Here is an 18,900-nt window from a genome sequence, read left to right as displayed (position 1 = left end):
TGAGTAATGCAAAACATGGAATAGTGAATAGTTCCATTACTTGACAAATATTATCCATCCAGCTTTAACCAAGACCTAATTCTTATTTTCATCTAACTTCTGTTGACGTATTTTTATTACATGTCTTCAACCCGCCTTCAAAATGTACATGTTTGATTTTGGCTGCAGGCATGGAAGTGACTACTTGGGAGCATTGGAGCTATTTTTCCACTTGGAAACAAATTACATCCTGCATTCATTTGGAATCCTGCCCTATATGGAGGCAGCAGGTGCAGTTATTGCCTAGATGACAGCTTTGCTGATTCAGTGCTTCCTATGCTACAAGAGCTGGTAATTTCTCAGTTGATTCAGTGTTTCTTTTATGCATACAGGTTTATTACATGGCCACTGGCTGAATAGAAGATGACATCAGCATAGGATTATTCTAATGTACAAAGGTGTATTCTAGAGATAGGGTGATTGTAAACAGCACAGATCTGGCCATTTTGCCCTTCTTCTGCATCCCAAGCTAAATGGTAAGTGAATTTCAGGCACTTCAAATGGCTACCACCATGTGATGACAGCGGCCATTTTAAGTGTGGTCTTGCTTCGTCTCGCTGCCTGGCCTATGTTCTACCAATCTCCCTTACCGTGTCCTCTGCTGCTTCATTACTCCGACCACCCTTTCCAGGGCCTCATCTTGCGCCTTGGGCACCACCCACCCCACCTCCCTGATTCATCTTAGTATCCACTGGCTACATTATCTGGTATCTAATGAATCCCCAAAGATGGTTTAATCACATCCCTAGTAAATCCGTATTACAGCAGCACATTGGTAAAGACAGAACCTTTTAAAAATTAGAGCCTTATTCTCATTTATATTCAGGCCCTGTGACACCACTCTAGCAGTATAAAGGGGCCTTACAATGGATATACAGTATATTTATACCCCCTTTAGGGTTCTGTTCCACTGCAAGAACAAGGTAAATGAGAATCAGGCCCTTTATCGGTTAATACTGGCATGATGGGAAAGTCTGATCCTTCTTCACAAGATGGCAGCAGAGGAAACTGAAGGACAAAGCTGTTCTCATGTCTCTCAGGTCCAGCTAACTGTAGTCGAGCTGGGATCTAGTTCACGTCCAGATTGCAGCTTGTCATCTTCTCCTGGGAAGTGGACGGAGTGCCCGCAGGTAGGGCCCTGTCTGACGCTAGATCCTGTGCCGTTTCATGCCAGCGAGTTCTGAGGGACAGACTTGCCCCCTTCCCCAGCAGCAGCTCCATTAAAAGGAAGTGATTTTTTTCCACAGCCAAGTGCAGCGGGGTTTTGTTTAGCCAGCCAGCTGCATTGATCTCAGCTCCATGGTCCAGAAGGTAATTAGCTACCTCGCTGTGCCCACGACAGGCAGCTCTGTGAAGCGGAGTCAGATTCAGACAGTCCCTAATGTTTGGTAACAGCTCCTGTCTTAATCAGCAGGTGGACGAGGGCCAAGTGTCCCGCAGCTGCTGCCTTGTGGAGTGCCGTGCAGCCGTAGTGGTCCTTCATGTTCACATCAGCTTTGCTTTTCAGCAACAGTTCTGTAATCTGGGAAAAGAAAAAGAGAGTTCAGCTGTGTGGCCCCATGCAAACGAATGGGCATACGTTCCACCTTCTTGCAATCCGTTGGAATATTGAGCCCAAACCTGCAAAACCGTGAGCACCTCTTACGATCAGCTATTTTCATTTCCAAGTCAACAGGAGTTGAGGGCACTCAGCACCTCTTAGGAGTGGGTTGGCATCTTGTAGGACCGGGCCCACACTGCGCAACCTACAGCAATTTCAGTGGCCGTTTGCCGTCTCAGAGACCCTTGTGCCAATATAGAGCTCACTGCAGGATCAGGGCCTTAAAATGAGCATTACTTTTTGCTCTTCAAGTCTTGGCATGGGACAAGAAACTGGAAACTCCTTCTGAGGGCTTCAGTAGGGCCTAAGGTGACCAGATGTCCTGATTTTATAGGGACAGTCCTGATTTTGGGGTCTTTTTCTTATATAGGTTCCTATTACCCCCCACCTCCTGTCCCGATTTTTCACATTTGCTGTCTGGTCACCCTAGTAGGGCCAGGATTTCAGTTTTAGTGAATCAGTGTTTTTAGCAGTAAATGCAGCTTCCTCTTCTTTTTGACGTATTCTCAGCGAGGCATAGTCTAGTAGATTTATTTTTCTTGGTGAATATAAATTTCATAGATTTATAGATCCCATGGCCAGAAGGAACCATTGAGATCATCTAGTCTGATCTCCTGTGTAACACAGGCCACAGAACTCCCCCAAAATAATTCCTAGAGCGTGCCGTGCCATTCCGTTTTCGTTTACAAGTTTCATTTGCGTTTTATCTTTGCATTTGCCTTTTAATTCTTCCGTTTCATTCTCCTATTTTAAAGTCACTCATTGAATTCTCCCCTGTGTTCTGAGAGCTGGGGGTCGGGGAGGGCAGGGGGGATTTCCAGCTGGTTTACTGTCCCTCCTTAGAAAAGGCAACTGTACAGGTAGTGCACCTGTACAAACTACCAATGGCACCCAAGCTATCGAATGCCATCACCAGAATATGCTCTGTCGTCAGCCAAGGTGCTGTTAGAAAGTAGAGTCCTTTACGTTTTGGTGATGTATCTTTTCCCTAAACATGCATAGAGAAGCCAAGCCCATTGTGCTATTGTGTCAGAGGTCATATAGTTCAATACGAGCCACCAGTGAATGGAGCTAGCTGCATCTATTCAGGCATATCTTTCCACTTTGTGGAACTTTGGAACCCCAGAGGACAATCAAGAGAGAAAGCGGTCAGTGTGGATAACCCAGACATAACATTCACAGCCAAACGGCTGGGTCTGAGTCAGCATCTTTGGTCATCTCGGATTGTCCCAAGTGAGCACTGGACTGGGACTCAGGAGACCTGTCTTCTATTCCCAGCTCTGCCACTGACCTGTGGGGAGACCTTGGGCAGGTCACGTCCCCCCGCCGTGCCTCAGTTTCCCCATCTGTAAAATGGGGATAATGATACAGACCTCTTCGTAAAGTGTTTTGAGATCTATGGATGAAAAGTGCTATGTAAGAGCTAAATATTCATATTATTATTGATAGACTTCAGTGGTCATCTCTCCCACCTTGCTGACCCTAATCAACTGATAATGAACCATTGCCATGAGCATATTGCAGAATTCAGTGCCTTAAGAAGAATGGATATTAGGGGCCTACCTCTTGATTGCCATTATTGGATGCAATGGCAAGTGCTGTTCTCCCCAGCCCATCCTGAGCATTGATGTTGGCACCCTTGGCTAGCAAGAACCTTACAGCATCACTTCTTCCCGTCTCTGCCGCGATGTGCAGTGCTGTGATGCCTCCGTTACTGCCCAGGTCTGGGGAGAGACCCTGGCAAATCAGCAAGTCCATAATATGCAGCTGGCTGTTCACAGTTGCCCAGTGCAGTGCCGTCCACCGGTTGTTGTCCCCGCTGGCAGGATCTGTGCCTTGCCGTAGGAGCAACTGCACGATGAGGGTGTGACCGCTGGCTGCTGCACAGTGAAGTGGGGTGAGGCCCCCTTTCGTCATGGCTGATGCTGGGGATCCCCGAGCCAGGAGAAACTCAGCCACTTGGGTATGGCCACTCCAAGAGGCATGGTGCAGCGGGGTGTAGTGTGCTCTGTCTGTGGCATGGACCACGGCTCCGCGCTGCACCAGGAACTTCACCAGCATGATGGACCCCTTCAGCGTGGCACTGTGTAAGGGCGTCCATCCATTCTCATCCCTGTGTGGGCACAAAAATGAAACCTCAGGGTGTTTATTTCAGCGCGAGACGGACAGAGAGCGAATGAGTGAGACAGAGCTGGGGTAGAGTGGGAGTAGCTGGCTCGAGGGGGCTCACCTGCTCTCTATCACTGCCCCCTGCCTCAGTAGCTGCTTCATCAGGTGGGCGTTGCCGTCCCAAGCTGCCAGGTGAAGCTCTCTCCAGCCCGGGTGCCCAGGGGCAGATGCTGAGTTATTCTCCATGAGCTGAATGCCAGATTCAGAGCTGTTCCCCATCGACTCTCCTTCCAGGGTCATCTCCTCACTCAGCTCCATCCACCTCCTCAGGAACTCGGCCTCTGCTCTCATTCCTCATTTGTTTTTTCAACAAGCAACAAATAATCGGCTGAATATTAGTTCCATTAACTACACCCCCCCCATCACTGCAGAGGGGACTCTGGGAATTAGGGAATTAAAACTAGGCTGCGGAGCCTCTACATCACAGGTTTCAATCTAATAGTAACCAAAAGCCATTGCTCTCCGTTGGCTTTTGTTGCTCTCCATGGGTATGTCTACACTGCAAAAAAACCCACAGCAGTGAGTCTCAGAGCGTGGGTCAACGGACTTGGGCTACATGGCTAAAAATAGCCATGTAGATGTTCTGACTCGGGCTGGAGCCTGGGCTCTGAGACCTTTCGCCCCTCACAAGGTTTCCGATCCAGCCCGAGCGAGAGCATTGACAAGGCTATTTTTAGCCCTGTAGCCTGAGCCCCGCGAGCTCCAGTCAGTCGACCTGGGCTCTGAGATTCACAGTGGCCACTGCTGTCGGTTTCCACGGTCCCAGTGCAAAGGGTTAATGTTTCATGAACCTGTACTCAGTGCTCTGCTTTTGCAGCGGGGGCTCTTCCATACAGGGATTCAAGAGACGTACAGGGAGAATTTCTGGAGTTTCACAACACCCACCTCCTCAAAACCGCACAGACACCGCGGCGATATTTTCCCTCATAAAAAATAAACAAATAAAGCTAGTTCTTGTCTCTCAGAGCCAACCCCTTTTTAGATGGAAAGGACAGTCATTTTCCTTACCAATCATTTTCCTGCCACAGTCACGTGCGTAGGGTGGCTCTGGCGGGTGCGGCTGTACGCACAACTTGTTAGGGTAGTGCTGTTGGTCAGTGTGAGGCTTCACACGCTGGTTTGTTATCGCAGGGTCGTTTCCGTAGTGGTAGCCTTTGCAAGCTTTGGTTATCGCTGGGTTGTTCCTCAGGGCCGGCCCACTGGCATTCATTCAAAAAGAAAAATTCGACCAAGTAGTGAAGCTGTTGGGGGGAAATAAAGCCCCTGCGTATAAGGTATCACACAGACCAGTAGGAGATAAAAATCAATGCAAGTGAAACGCGTCAGTCCCTCTGACCTTGAGACTGTCCCCTTAATGGAAGGGAAGCCTGTAGGCTCTGAAGAGCGCACTGTCCTCGTGGCTTTCTGTATTTAGTACTGTGCTCCGTCTGTGCTGTTTACTCGGTGACTAAATGGATTTGGGAGGAGGACCTGGTTGCTAATGGTTAATAGGATAATGTCTGTTTCCCTGCACACGTGTAACTTCTTTCAGCACTGCTGCCAACATTCCACTAGACAATGAGACACCAGGTCAGCAGAGTCACACAGCACCACTCCCTCGTAGTAAGACGCTCTCCAGGCAAAGACAACGACAGATCCAGTCCATCTGCTAGTTTGGGGGTCAGCTGCTCAGAGCTTTGGAAAGTGATTGTGGCTGTTGTGACTGGAGTGACATTCACTAGAGCTTCACGTCTACCCAGCACAGTGAAACAAAGTAAATTCGGTGCTACTCTTAATAAACTACAGACCTTCTGACAAGCACCAACATGTTCCCCCTCTCTGAGGCGCCTTGTGTTACATGATAACCTGCTTTTACTAGGCATTGGCAAAGCCTTTGATCTTCCAGGCAGGGTCAGGTGGCGAGTGCTTAGCTCCATGAAGTGCTCTCCTGAAGCATTAACTCTTGCGTCTATGGGGCATAAGAAGAATGAAAGAATATCTTGCCCTTCAGGTGCTGTTCATGCTGAAGGATCCTGGAAAAAATATCCTACAAACTATGGGCCTGATTTTCAGGTACACCTGCATCTCCCACCTGGAATTGTGGGTACCCAGCACCTCGGAAAATCAGGCCCTGTTTTCATTCATCACTTTGCCCACCACCGAAATAAGCCAGGGCTGGGGTGGAACATGGCGATTGTTTAGCAGCTCACAGCAATTCTACTACAAACGTTTGCCTTGAGCACAGGAAGAAGAATCCTGTATCCGGGTAACTGCGGGGGGAGCCAGGTCAGCAGAGAGGAAGCCAAGAGGTTCTGATGAGCATCCATTTATTTGGGGTGATGGTACAAACAAAGCTTTTGAGGTCCATCCCCCACTAGAAAGACCTTCGTGTAATAAATGACCACATGCTAATTCTCCCCAGATGGTAGGAGGCACATAAAAGATGGTGTTTGTCCTCTGAGTCCAGCCTTCCTTCCTATTATTTGCAGTAAGGCCCCTTCCACAGTTCCGGTTGTGTAAAGGGACCTTCTAGTGGGTGTGCATGTAGTTGACTCTGTCAGAGTTGTGTAAAGGGGCCTGTGTGTCCATGGAATCATAGAATATCAGGGTTGGAAGGGACCTCAGGAGGTCATCTAGTCCAACCCGCTGCTCAAAGCAGGACCCATCCCCAGACAGATTTTTGCCCCAGATCCCTAAGTGGCCCCTCAAGGATTGAACTCACAACCCTGGGTTTAGCAGGCCAATGCTCAAACCATTGAGTGATCCCTCCCCCCATGATAAGCCATCCCCATGTTTTCAGTGGTTGGGGGAGTTTGAGAAGGTGGGTCACATCCTCCAGAATGTCTCCTTGGCAGGGAGAGAAGGCTGTGAATAAACCAAAACCAAAGGCAGGAGCTGTAAGAACCCACAAGGTGGTGCTGTCGCTATAAAGACATTTGAGAAATTGTTCTCCCACCAGTAGTGCTCTGGGTGGCTCTGGGGTCGGTGAGAGAAGTTCATGTTTACTGCACCAACTACAGCATCTAATATCTCCTGGCAGGAGACTCTTCCACATGTAGTACTTAGCAAGACTTCTCTCCCACTTGCTAAGAGGGTCTTACCAGGGCTGGGGAAAGCTGAGGAACTGGAGGTGCTGTGAACCTCTCATCCTGTTTTTTGAGGTTTGCAAAGCTATTTTGATTTCTAGATGATTCATTTGAACCCATATTGTTTTCCAAGCAGAATTCAATTTGAAAACGACAATCTCCTCCCAGCTCCCTATGGGCTAAATTCTCATTTACATTGAGGGGAATCTGGAATCACTCCCACTGGATACACTGAAGTTGCTCTGGATTTATGCAATGTAACTGAGATCACAGTTTGAGCCAACATACTTTCTAGAGCCAGAGAAGGCTGTGCTATGCATTTGAAAGAGAAGAGCTCCCAATAAACTAGGCCAGCGCATGCGGGTGCCCAATATTAGAGGTGTGGCTGGTAAGCAGGCTTAATTTATGGGATCCAATTTCACTGATTTGCTGGGACATACTGGATTGGGTATTACACTCCGTTCAATACTGTGATGCTTGTAAAAAAGTGTTATGTCCATTATTAAATACTAATCACAGTTGTACCGTGTTCTCATACTGGCAACCTCTTCCTGGCAGCAGAGAATCTGACCCTAAATGTCCTCTTGCATTTTTAGGAAACCAAACACAACCACCCTCATTATTAATATTGTTTAACAGAACCCAGGGTCCATGCAGGCTCCAGGCTCCCCTGGGCTAGGGGCCATACAAACACAGAGAAAGACTCTGGGCCTTGCCCCAGACTGACTAGCAACAAAAGTGAAACTGACCAGTCAGTCTTCAGACTCAGGTATTTCAAATGTGCACATACTTCAGTACAGGGGTTTATGCACCTGCACTGGAGTTCGTGGCCTCTCAAGTTCATCATGTGCAAAATCTGACCCTAATCCCCCAAGGTGAATGAGATGAAAAAAGTGAACAACCAGCATAAATAGTGAAACGTCCATGAGATTTTTAAAAATCCATTTTTATAACTGCAGGTATTCTTAGTAACAGGCAAGGACTGCAATCTTAAAGCAGATGACATTTCTCTTGACAGCATCCTTCTAGTTATCATCATAATAAAAAGAGCATTAAGAGCATGAATGTCAGCTGACTGTTGTGAAATAAACCTTCCAGTCACAATCCATCAAGCAAGAAAGGTTCAGCCTCTCTGTTCTTTGCTATTTGCAGTCACTCGATGCAGGTGCACTGGGTCTGTTTATTTAATTATTTATCTATTGGTGGTGGAATTACATATTAGTATTATACTACATTGGCCAAGGTCAAAGCCGCTTATCTACATTAAATATCCTAAGAATGCTAATAAGTTAGATAGAATCTGTCAATCTTCGAATGTGTTTCCATTAATTTATTCTGGGTCGGTTTATCTACATCAATGATTCCCTTGTCAGCTAGGAAACCTGAAACCTTTAGGAAACACAAATGCAATTCACCAGGACTTATTTGAAATGCTAACCGATAGTTAGCTGGGAACATAGTTCAATAATGTGTCTACCTTTGAAACAAAATCAATGTTACTCAGAAGGGTTTTAATGTGGGCTGGTTTTTAATGCTATGTTTTTAATATATAAAATGTAGTTGGAGGGTTCATTGGATCCCAAAGGACAGATTTGGAGCTGGTGTAAACCAGACGCCGCTGGAGCTATGTTGTTTTACACCGGCTGAGGATTTGGCCCACGGTGCCCATCTGGGAGCAAAGCAGTCGCTGCAGTTGGATGAAATCTACAAGAAAAATAAACTCCCTTTTTGTCCTGTTTTTCCTACTCCCGACAGTTTACCAAGTTTAGGGGCTGCCGGGACAGATAAAATTAAATCCATCAGAAAGGCGGAAAAGGGGAAGCCCTAAACTCTGCTGTTTTGGGACTGCAAATGTTGTAGAAGCCAAAATAAAAAGAGCCAGGTTGACTGGCATGCTCCTACAGTTTACAGGATCAGGGCCCTAGCTGGTAGAGATTTTAAAGGCATTGCCGTTTGACCCAGTTGTCTGATATGAATGGTGGAAAATGGCTGAGAAATAAAATGAGAACATTGCCCAAAACTCCAACTGAGGCATTATGTTCACCTTGTTTTCTCCCACACATTTGTACTTCCTGGTTCCATCTGGGACAAGAAGTATCACAGCACAGGCTGTCCTAGTATTTCAGTGTTGCCAACCACAAGCATTTGAAAATCATGAGTCAGGTCCCCAATTAATCATGAGATTGAATTAACAATCTGAGATTTGGGGGTTCTTCTTCTTAGCTTTCTAGTTCTTGAGCCTTAAGTTGCACTCGGGCCACGTTTTCAAGCTTTGTTCTCCATCACGAGGGCTAGAAACTTACATTTTTAAAATGAAACCTGAGATTCTCATGAAATCACTTGACTCCAGGAGCTGGCACTTGAAGAAAAATATCAAGTATCATGAGATTGGCAATAAAATCGTGAGAGCTGTCAACACTGATTTCTGGTCCAGCTTTGCAGAACCACGCTATTTTAATGGTTCTGAGAAATGTCCTGTCGTTTGGATGCCTCTTCAATCCAAACTTCCAAGCCATTTGAAAATCACATTCCAGCAGCCCTGACCAAGCAACCTCCGTAGGGCGAGGCATGTGATCAACAATAATGGTGCTGGTGGAAATTGAGCCCAAGTCTGGGTTTATGTTTGCATACCAGCAGCGGGCATGCCTGTTCTCCGTTCCACCACATGCTGCGAATTACTGCGGTTGGCTCAGCACAGGGATGCGAATTGCTGAATTTCAGCCAATGTACACTTTCTTCTTCGTTCGCGGCAACGCAGAGTCTATCATGCGTCCTCCCTTGCCTGACACAGTGGGCCCCTTTGTGCTGTCACTGACACCTGTGCAAAGGGAGTGCCAGGAAGAAACCAGACTTCTCCACTCGCACCCGGGGCAGGATTGTACACCCGCTTTGCACCGCTGGGAATGAAAACAGAAAGGGGCGTGGAGTCTCAGGTCCCGTAACATGACAGAATCTTCCCAGGGAGCTTCCGTAGGGGCCAGTCCTGCAGTCCTCTCTCAGATGAAACTCTCATTGGCTTGACTGAGCGTAAGAACGGAGAAAGAACTGCAGGACTGAATCCTTGGCTATCAGTGGTGGCAAAGCCCTATTAGGCCATTTACCTTTCAGTTGAGACATAAAGCCAAGGTCCTGACTGCTCCTGGTGACCAAGGATCCAGTCGTTTTGCCCCAGAGAGTGGGAACTAGCTCTTGTGCTCTGGCATATCCCAATAGGATAATTATGTTCTGCCTGCTTGAAGTTCAGGGCAGTTTCAGCTGAATCCAGTGGGCTAAATCCATAGTCAGCATATCCCAGTGGCACCACCCTGATTTGCCCTCTCTTCATTTCCTGCCCTGAGCCGTTGAGTCGCGTTGCCCTGCACTGACAAGCAGCTGCTGCGTTGTGCCCTAGAGGTGGCTGCATTCCAGAACTGGGTGGAAGCGATCCCAGTGCATGCTTTGCACAATCAGTGTGTAGGGGGGTTGGGCCCCGTCTCTGTACAAACACCCAGTCATCACCATCATGGCTTGGTGTCGTTATCCTGAAACTTCACTCCTCGGGGGGTGAAACAGACGTGCAGCTTGGAGGTTTATATCACACTTGCTCCTAGTGAACTTTCCCTTGGCATTTAGTGCTGAACCTCCCTTTGCTCAATTCAGGCCCATTCTTCCCACCAGATTGTTGGCTTGCGATGACTTGGGCACTTTGCTCTGAAGATATTCAGACACGGCGTGCCTCTCTGTCGGGCGAAGAGGACTCCAGTCACACAGCAAAAGCTTTTTGAACGGTAAAAGCAGGAACTGAAACCTACACACGTTAATCTCATTGCAACGGCCTGCTGCAGCCGCCGTCCTGATGGATGGACTCTGCATCTCCATGAATATTTATTTCCCTTTATTATTCTTGAAATGTATTTATTGATGGAAGGAACTGGGCTGAACTTTCACCCAGTGTCACTGGTGTATTTCATCAGGGCTGGAGACAAGGCGAGGCGCTTGGAGTGACGACAGGTAGCATGCATGGGAATAGCATAGGGAAGTACTGAAGGGCCAGGTGAATGAGCCGCTCCAGTGAGGCCGGGGGAGACAAGCAAATGCTTCAAGTTGCACTGATGAGCTGTCGACAAGTTTACTCCAGTTCATCCACAGGAGGAACAAGGAAGGAGCCAGGGAATGGAACAGAAGGCACACACAGGCCCCAATTCCCCTTTTGCTTATCTCACTGGAACTCCATGGACTTCAGGGGAGCTGCTCCTGATTTACACCGGAGTGGGAGGAGCGGCCCAGTGTTTTGTAAACCTTCTGCATTGACAACAGTGGGCATGATCAGGCCCGGAGTGTGTGACGGAGAGGGGCAGGGAAGAGGAGGTTTAGTTCTGTTTTCAAGTGAGTAGCCTGGCAACCAGAAATATATTTCCACCCTGTATGTTTGCAAAGCCAGTGGGGCAAAGCCAGGGCCCTGATTAGACGTGGTCTAAGGAGGAGCAGAATGCCCCTTCCCCCATGTTTGGATTGTGCAGGGAGTGTGTGGGAGGGCGATAAAGCATTGGTAAGGGGAATCAGGGGCATGGCCCTGGGCGGGAAGTATTTTGATAACCCTGTGAAGCTGGGTTCATTCGAAAGACAAACCAAACAGCTAGTTGTTGGCAGCCTGGAGTAGCTTGATTCAGATGGATCCGTGGTGATCTTTTCCCAGAATCAAAGGGAGAGAGGCCAACACTGCCGCCCCTATAGGGCAGCTTGGCATAAATGTCCACTAATACCTCCTCAGAAGTTGCTGTGCACCACAGCCCAGCTCTGGCTGCTTGGCTGGGGTGGGTGAGGAAATTCCCATTTATAGAGCGCTCTGGGTTCCAGCTGGATACAAGAAGCTCTTTAAATCACCCTACTGAACATGCTGAGCTCTCTTCTAGCATGTCGCCTCCGCAAGGCACTTCTCGGGGCAGGGATTAGCTGTCTTTTTACTGTGAGTCCGTGCTGCACCTAGCACAGTGGGGCCCTGACTGGAGTCCCGAGCCCCTACCACAGTATAAAGAATAGTAGCTTGCCTACGGCCCTGCAAGCATCAGAGCTGGTGTCAGAGAAAGCCTGGCTCACAGCCCCATGCTCCGACCTCTAGGATAACTCAGCTCTCATTTGTCTCTCCTTTGCTTCACTCTGCTGTGTATGAGAATCTCAGGCATGTTTGATTTTCCTCTGCAGAAAGCTGGTGGTAATGAAGGGAACTGGGTTTGAAGCTGACAGCTGTTTTCCAGAGTTAGCTTCCTGGAGCACTCGAGCAAAGAGGCCAGATGGGTCTGCCACGGCCCAGGCAGGAGAAGAAATGAATCCATGGAATGGGCTATCTCTGATGAGCGATGATGATGGATGTGCTTTGAGACTGGTCTCTTTCTTGGATGGGTAGATCCTCAATGGTGCGTCGTTGCTAATTGTTTGCATGCAAGGATCCAGCTTTTAATCTCACCGTCCTCATCTGTTTTCTCTTCCCAAAGCTACTGATCCTGGAAAGGATGTGTCTTGATGATGCGTGGCACTATTAACCAGCTCAGTGGCGAGTGGGCTCGCACCCTCCTTGTGCGCCACTCAGCTGTGCTGCCTAGACGTCTCGTGGGACTCAAACAGCGCGCTGGCCCCTTCCAGGGGGGTGAGTTTCGTTTGGAGGTGACTTTGCATGGATGTGCTCTTTCCTCTCGCTAATTGTGTTTCGACACTGCCCACCAGCGGTCACACGCAGGAGCTTCAGGGCGACAATTGCCCCTCCCAACTTGAACATCTTTTCGCTGGTTCAGCTCGTCAGAATTTCTAGGAAAGGGGCTTGGTCTTCAGCTTAAACCAACCAGACATTTGCAAAAGCCTGATCCCCCCAATAGGCACCCAGCTAACAGCTGCTTTGCTTCAACAGCCTTTCTCCTCCTCTTTAGAGCCTCGTTGCCTTCCTCCCTTTTTCACTTCCTTCCCATCCCCCTAATATTCCGGTTTCAAGACAGGAGACGGGATACCTTCTCTGTCAGTGACTTGTGGAACTATTATTTCCAGTGCACACTGTGCCCGCCCTTATCTCGTTAGGATTTGTAGCTAAACGATCATCGTCATCTTAGAGCAGGCTGTGTGATCCAGTGGCAAGAGCACTGGGGTGGGGGAGATCTGGGGGTCTGCCATTAACTGGCTCTGAGCCCTTATGCACATCTCTGTCCTCTGTCTCCTTTTCCCACATCTCCTCAATGGGGGTAAGGATCGCTGGATGAAAAGTGCTACGTAAGGGCGAAATGTAAGTGGAGCAGGCCTGTGTCACTTTGGTCTACCCGCAGTTTTGGCCCCATTTAAGTTGTATTGGTTTAGAAGCGGTGCAACCCCGGAGCGCGGGGGCAGCTGTACTAGGATCAAAGTACAAAGAACAGGAGTACTTGTGGCACCTTAGAGACTAACAAATTTATTAGTCTCTAAGGTGCCACAAGTACTCCTTTTCTTTTTGCGGATACAGACTAACACGGCTGCTACTCTGAAACCTAGGATCAAAGTGCTTATAACAGGATCGCTTATTTCTGTATGGGGAAGGCGATGGGGTGGGTTCAGTGGGGCTAGGGGTAAGGCTGGTAGGTGGCCTGTGGTAGGGTTAGGGGTGGTTTCAGCCGGCAACCCCAGGCTAGGGTTAGGGTTGGAGCCAATTGGTTCTCTGGGCTTTGGGTTAGATTTGGTTGGTGTTGCTGGCCCAGAGCGAGGGTTGGGGCTAGTTAGCGGCTCTGACCTCAGGCTAAGGTTGGGCAGGGTTGGTTGCACTGGTCCTGGTATCTGGGCCACCTGCCCTTGAGCCTTTCACAAGGCCATTGAACTCTTGAAGCTCGCCGACTCGGCTCACCCGTTGGTCATTATTCCACCTTGCACCATGTCCCCACCAGAGGGCCGATCACTCGAGGTTTAAGGAGGAATTTGGGGGCAGATAATCCCTGTGCCGGTGCAAAGACAGCGGGAGCCATCCCTGTTCAGGGGATGTGGGGCCTGTGCCATCCACTAGGGCATCCCTGAGGACTTCCCTAAAGTGCGTCACTGTTTCAAAGACCCTTCTGGGACTTCGCAGGGGAACAGAATAGCTGGTCCCTGAGCCCATCCCAACCATGCTTCACCCTCCGGTCTGCACCCACCCACTGCCTCCGCTCTATCCTCAGGTCTCTTTTGCCCAGGGTGCCAGTGGAGGTGGTGCAGGCTGAGCACCAGCTGTTGGGGGCCTCTGCGTCAGGAGTCGCCACCCCACGTGGGGAGGGCGGGGCCTGGGCCCTCCCCCACGCAGAATGCAGCGTGGGTCGTTGGTGCTAGGAAATCAACCCCGTGCGCAGTGAGGGGTGGCCGCCGCGTCTCCCCCCCCCCCCTTGCTGGAGGGGGAATGGTTGGACCCTCACCCACAGCTGCTCTGAGGGGAGGGGGGTAGCGGGCACGTGGGGATGCTGCGCCGGGTCCAGCAATGTGCAGCACCGCGTCCGGCCCCCGTGCACGGGGCGAGGAGGAGGCACCATGGCTCCCCCAGGAGAGAGGAGCTGCGCCCGGCGGAGAAGGAGCTGCTGGCGGCGATTGCCCGAGGTGAGGCATGCACGTGCCCAGCTCGGCAGGTGAAGCCCTGTATCTGGGGGCAGCAGGGCTCGGGAGAGGGCGTGGCGTCGGGGGAGACACAGATCTGGCACCATCTGTCATTGCCTGTCCACCCCAACGTCGGGGCCCACCCAGATGTCCACGCCTAGCGACGCCTGCTCTGTGGCTGCCTCGTTGGCACAAAGGGGCCGGGGGCAGTGCCCATAAAGTCGAATCAGCATTGTATCACTGGCGTGGCACGGCTGAGTGAAACCCTCCTGCCTCATCGCCATGACAACCGGGTGACCGCCTATCTGCCCTACCCCTGCACAGAAGCTCTAGGCTCTGCTCTCTCCGAGCTGAGAGACGGATCAGATCATGACGGGAGCGGGCCGGCTGTAATGAGGACCGTAATATCTCAGTTGCAATTTGGCCAGCTCTGTCATTTGCTAATGGGATTCCTGAAAGCATGGGTTATGCTTCCAACACACGGTTTGAAAGGGACGTTCTCTTGACACAAAACTCATATTAAAAATAAATGCACACATTTGTTTCTAATAACAGCTTAGAATAACCAGGCTGAAACAGGCTTAGGAATCAGATGAATTTTTTACCGTCTGTGTTATTTAAAAAACAATTCTACATTTCACTCAGCTTGGAAGTGTTAACTAGAATGATCTGTTTTACACTGAACTTACAGTCAGTTTCACTGTCTGGGTCTATTGCAGAAGCAGCATTGGTATGTGTGTCTTTGCAACCTGGGGCAGATCTATTATAATTAAGAAGGAGGGTGGGGGGGAAGAAAGAAAAGAAGGGAAAAGTTTGTTGGTTTAAACGATTAAAACATTTAGGGGGGGTTAACCTTTTATTTCCCCCTAAACACACTCACCCTTTTATATTTTCAAAATCTAAATTTCAGCCCTAAATCTGGCTGCAAGCGTCTACGTAAACATAAACCCACAGTGTCAAAAATAAAATAAAATTAGACTCAGGCATCAACACCTTTCAGAACAACATTTGTTAGCATCAAGCCTTTCACCGGTGGGCGGTGTGAAAGGAATACTAATGGTGAGCGATTTCAGGTGTTTGTGGATGCTGGCAGATCTGGGTTTGTTAGAGAAGCTATAAATAATCCTTAACTTTTCTCTAGCGCTTTTTATCTTTTGATCTCAAAGTGATGCACAAAAAAAGGGAAAGTATCATTATCCGCGTTTTACAGGGGAAAACCGAGGCTTGGGGAGTCGTAGAGCTGGTCATGGTGGTTTTTAAAATGGAAAATGGCTTTTTGGACCAAATGGAAACTTTTGCAAAAAATGTCTGCCTCTCACAAAATCGATGGTTTTCTGACAAAACTTGAAACATTTCATTTTCTCAAATATTTGCTTTGAGAAATCACTCCTTTTCAGTGACATTTTATGGGAGAGGCAGGCAGGGTCTGGGGGAAGAGACATTTCCTGACCCTCTCTAGCCCAGCTCCTTTCTAGAAGGGAAAGCAGCCCAGTTTTTTTGGAAGTGGAAGGAGAAACAAAGTGTGCCCGGGGCGTATGCATGATGCTGCTTCCCGTGCCGGCATCCCAGGTGCACTGGGTTCATGATAGAAGTGATCCCAGCAATAGTTACAAGGCATTTTGCATGTTTGATCAATTTCACAGAACTTGAAAGGGCAAGGCTGACCTGCAATAAAAACCCCACGGCTCCGAGTCTGGGTCAACTGACTTGGGCTGCAGGGCTAAGAACAGCAGTGTAGATGTTCGCACTTGGGCTGGAGCCCCTGGCCTCTGTGCAGAGGAGGGAAGTGCAGCTATGCAGCCCTGCCGGGACACCCAAGCCACAGCTGTTTGCATTTGAAGGCAACCACTTTCTAAATGAAGTGAACCTGGTGTCCTGGGATCCAGCTACTTGACAGGAAATAAGGGAAGGGAATGAAAACAGCCAAAAAAGAAGAAAGGAGAGGGGGAAAAAAGGTGCGGGATAGGGAATGGTCCAAAAAAATCTTCCCCAGAAAGGATGTTGGCCAGACCCTCCAAGCCTGCTCCAGCCTCTTTGCACTGCTCCCTGATAGGGCAGCCAGGAATTCCTCCGCATAGTGCTGGCTCTATGGCACCTGCTCCCAGAACCCCAGTGTAGGGGCACTATTGGGAATGAGGAGCATGACTGTAATGCCTTGTGTTCCAGATCCTAGCTGGGGAAAGTCCTTGTTATAAGCTTACATATGCTAGAGCAGCCATGAGACTGCTCTAACTTACCCAGGGTTCTGAACTGGCCTCTATATGCTTCCGGGATCAGGTGAGTGAAAAGACAGCTTTTAGCCACTTTTGTTCTCCATCTGTCCATATCCCCCGCTGCTTCAGGTTCTGTGCTGAGCACAGCTCAGCTGGGACCAAGAATCTGGCCCTTTCCATTGAGTACTGCAGAGAGTCCATTGAATATAATCAGGGACAAAGTTCCAGAGATGGGCTTTGAACAGAGAGCTGGACCATGGTGAGCCTCAGGTTAAGGGCAAGAATGAGGAGCAGCTATGTGGTCAGGGAGTCTCCATGCCATTCCTAAAAGACAGGGATCTGTGTCACTAAAGACATCCTCCGAATGGGCACTGCTTGTCCCCCTGGCTGGCAGTCGGAGGGGAGACCCAGGAGTGGATGGGCTTGGATATTGAATTCCCCTTCTCAGCACAGCAAGCTCCTTCCAGGTGTAAGCTGAAGCACGTTGGTGTGCAGGGCAAGACAAATGGAGAGGCACAGTGGATACTCGTATCATCCATTAACCCTTTGCCTGTGTCAATGTCTCAGTGGGCAGGCGCAGCGCTAGGATGTGACTCCTGGCTGACTTGCCAGTCAGTGTTTCTGGCGGTCTCAGCATGTGCTGGGGAAGGATAATGCAGCAGGGTAAGCCTGGGTCTGGCATGTTTGATAGCAGGTAAAAGCAATGCATTCAGGAGAAAGCAGGATTCTTCTGCTGCCCAGATCAATTCCCAGGGAACAGGAGGAGGAGGAGGGATGGAAATCGAGTCATGCCCTCACGTGACCATGGCTGTCATTGAGGGAGAAGCGTCAGGCGCTCCTGCTTGCATTGAATTAACAGGTGCAGGGAAGAGAGGAGAAAAGCACCTTCACTATTTTGAAATCCCAGGACAATGTAGGGTTTTAATAAGATTCTCATAAAACTGATCTATTGCTCTCCCAGCCCTGTCGGGGGTGGAATCCTTCCCACAGTTCATATACTTGGAGTGCGAGCGTTTCATTTCCATACAGCAGTCATTAGAAGGCACTATTTTATGGTGCCCGTAGAGAGGGAAAATAAGTGTTTTATCGCAAGCCAAGGGCTCATGCATTATTCATGGCCCCAGTGCTATTATAGACAGATTGAAGTTAGATTTAGAGCCCTGATGCTGTCCTGGGCTATGTGACAAAGTTGCAGATTGTGGGCAGGCTCATAAGCAACAACTGACACCTACAAACCAAGCCTGGGTCGCGTTCACAGCTCGAACTGGGTCTCGGCAAACACGTGGCCAGCTGGAGATCACTGATTTTAAACCCCTTCACTTACGGCCCCTCAGTCCAGCCTGGCCACCTGGACGGCAGTGCTAGCAGACAGCCAACAGAAGCAGATAGTCTCCATGTATTGGAAAGGAAGGAATCCAACCAAACTTTCCCCGGCCATTGCTGCGTTCCTACAGGTTCTGGGAAGGCAGCTGAACTGACCTTGAGCCCCAGAGCCGCATGTGCTAAATGGGTCTGTTCGCTGAGCAGTCAATCGCTCCTGCCCTCTTTGCGCTGTGACCGCAGGAGCAGAAATGGTACAGGCAGAGACAGCTGAAAATCAGTACCAAAGGTCATCGGCGGTATTTCGGGGGCGGGACCTTCCGCCGCCTGGGGCGCCCAAAAAGCTGGCGGCACTCCTGCCTGAGCACTACCAGGCTCTGGCCCTTTAAGGCTGCTCTGTGTTGTGCTGGCGGGATCACACGCCAGAGATCAGGGAAGCATAAAGGAGGTGCACAGTGACCTTCGACCCCCATCCTAAGCCCAGAGAGCTAACCAAACCTTGGAGACCTCAGAGCACCGATTCAGTGAGAATTTGGGAAAGAGGTTAAGGGGATCCTTGCTTTAGCCAAACCTGGGCCTGGGTGTCTCGTCTGGGGATGGTGTCTGAGGTCAACACGTGAGATTCAATGGGGTGGTTTTGTTCCCTTTGAATCCTTTCCAGGCACTGCATTTCTCTGCCTTCGGGAGCTCCTGGGCTGAATTGTAAACACAAATAAAGTCACACTTGAACTCGTCCATTACAAATGTAATTCCATTTCCTAATGATATCGATGGCGTATATTTCCTTTCCCATCAAATAACATCCAGACGCCTTCCACTCCTAGATCTTAACTGAATTCAATACAATTAAATGCAGTTCTCTCTCCACAGAGCACGCTCATATTTTGTATATTAACCAGTCCTCTCATTTATCGTGGGACATTAAATCTCCCAGACTTTAATTACC

General features: G+C 49.2%; 1 protein-coding gene across 1 annotated transcript; it reads right to left on the bottom strand.

Annotated features, from left to right (window-relative positions):
* Positions 1-353: 353 nt before the first annotated feature.
* On the bottom strand, positions 354-5,903 carry ANKRD65 (ankyrin repeat domain 65). Its single transcript, XM_042852856.2, is given in 6 exon segments — positions 354-1,425; positions 1,427-1,561; positions 3,203-3,752; positions 3,870-4,101; positions 4,817-5,049; positions 5,145-5,903. Coding segments are annotated over 5 exon segments (1,437 nt in total). The 5' UTR covers positions 5,019-5,049; positions 5,145-5,903; the 3' UTR covers positions 354-1,107.
* Between the last annotated feature and the right edge of the window lie 12,997 nt (positions 5,904-18,900).

Source organism: Chrysemys picta, chromosome 21 (assembly GCF_011386835.1).
Source record: "Chrysemys picta bellii isolate R12L10 chromosome 21, ASM1138683v2, whole genome shotgun sequence".
Taxonomy (NCBI): Eukaryota; Metazoa; Chordata; order Testudines; family Emydidae; genus Chrysemys; species Chrysemys picta.
This window is presented reverse-complemented; position numbering and strand designations above follow the sequence as displayed.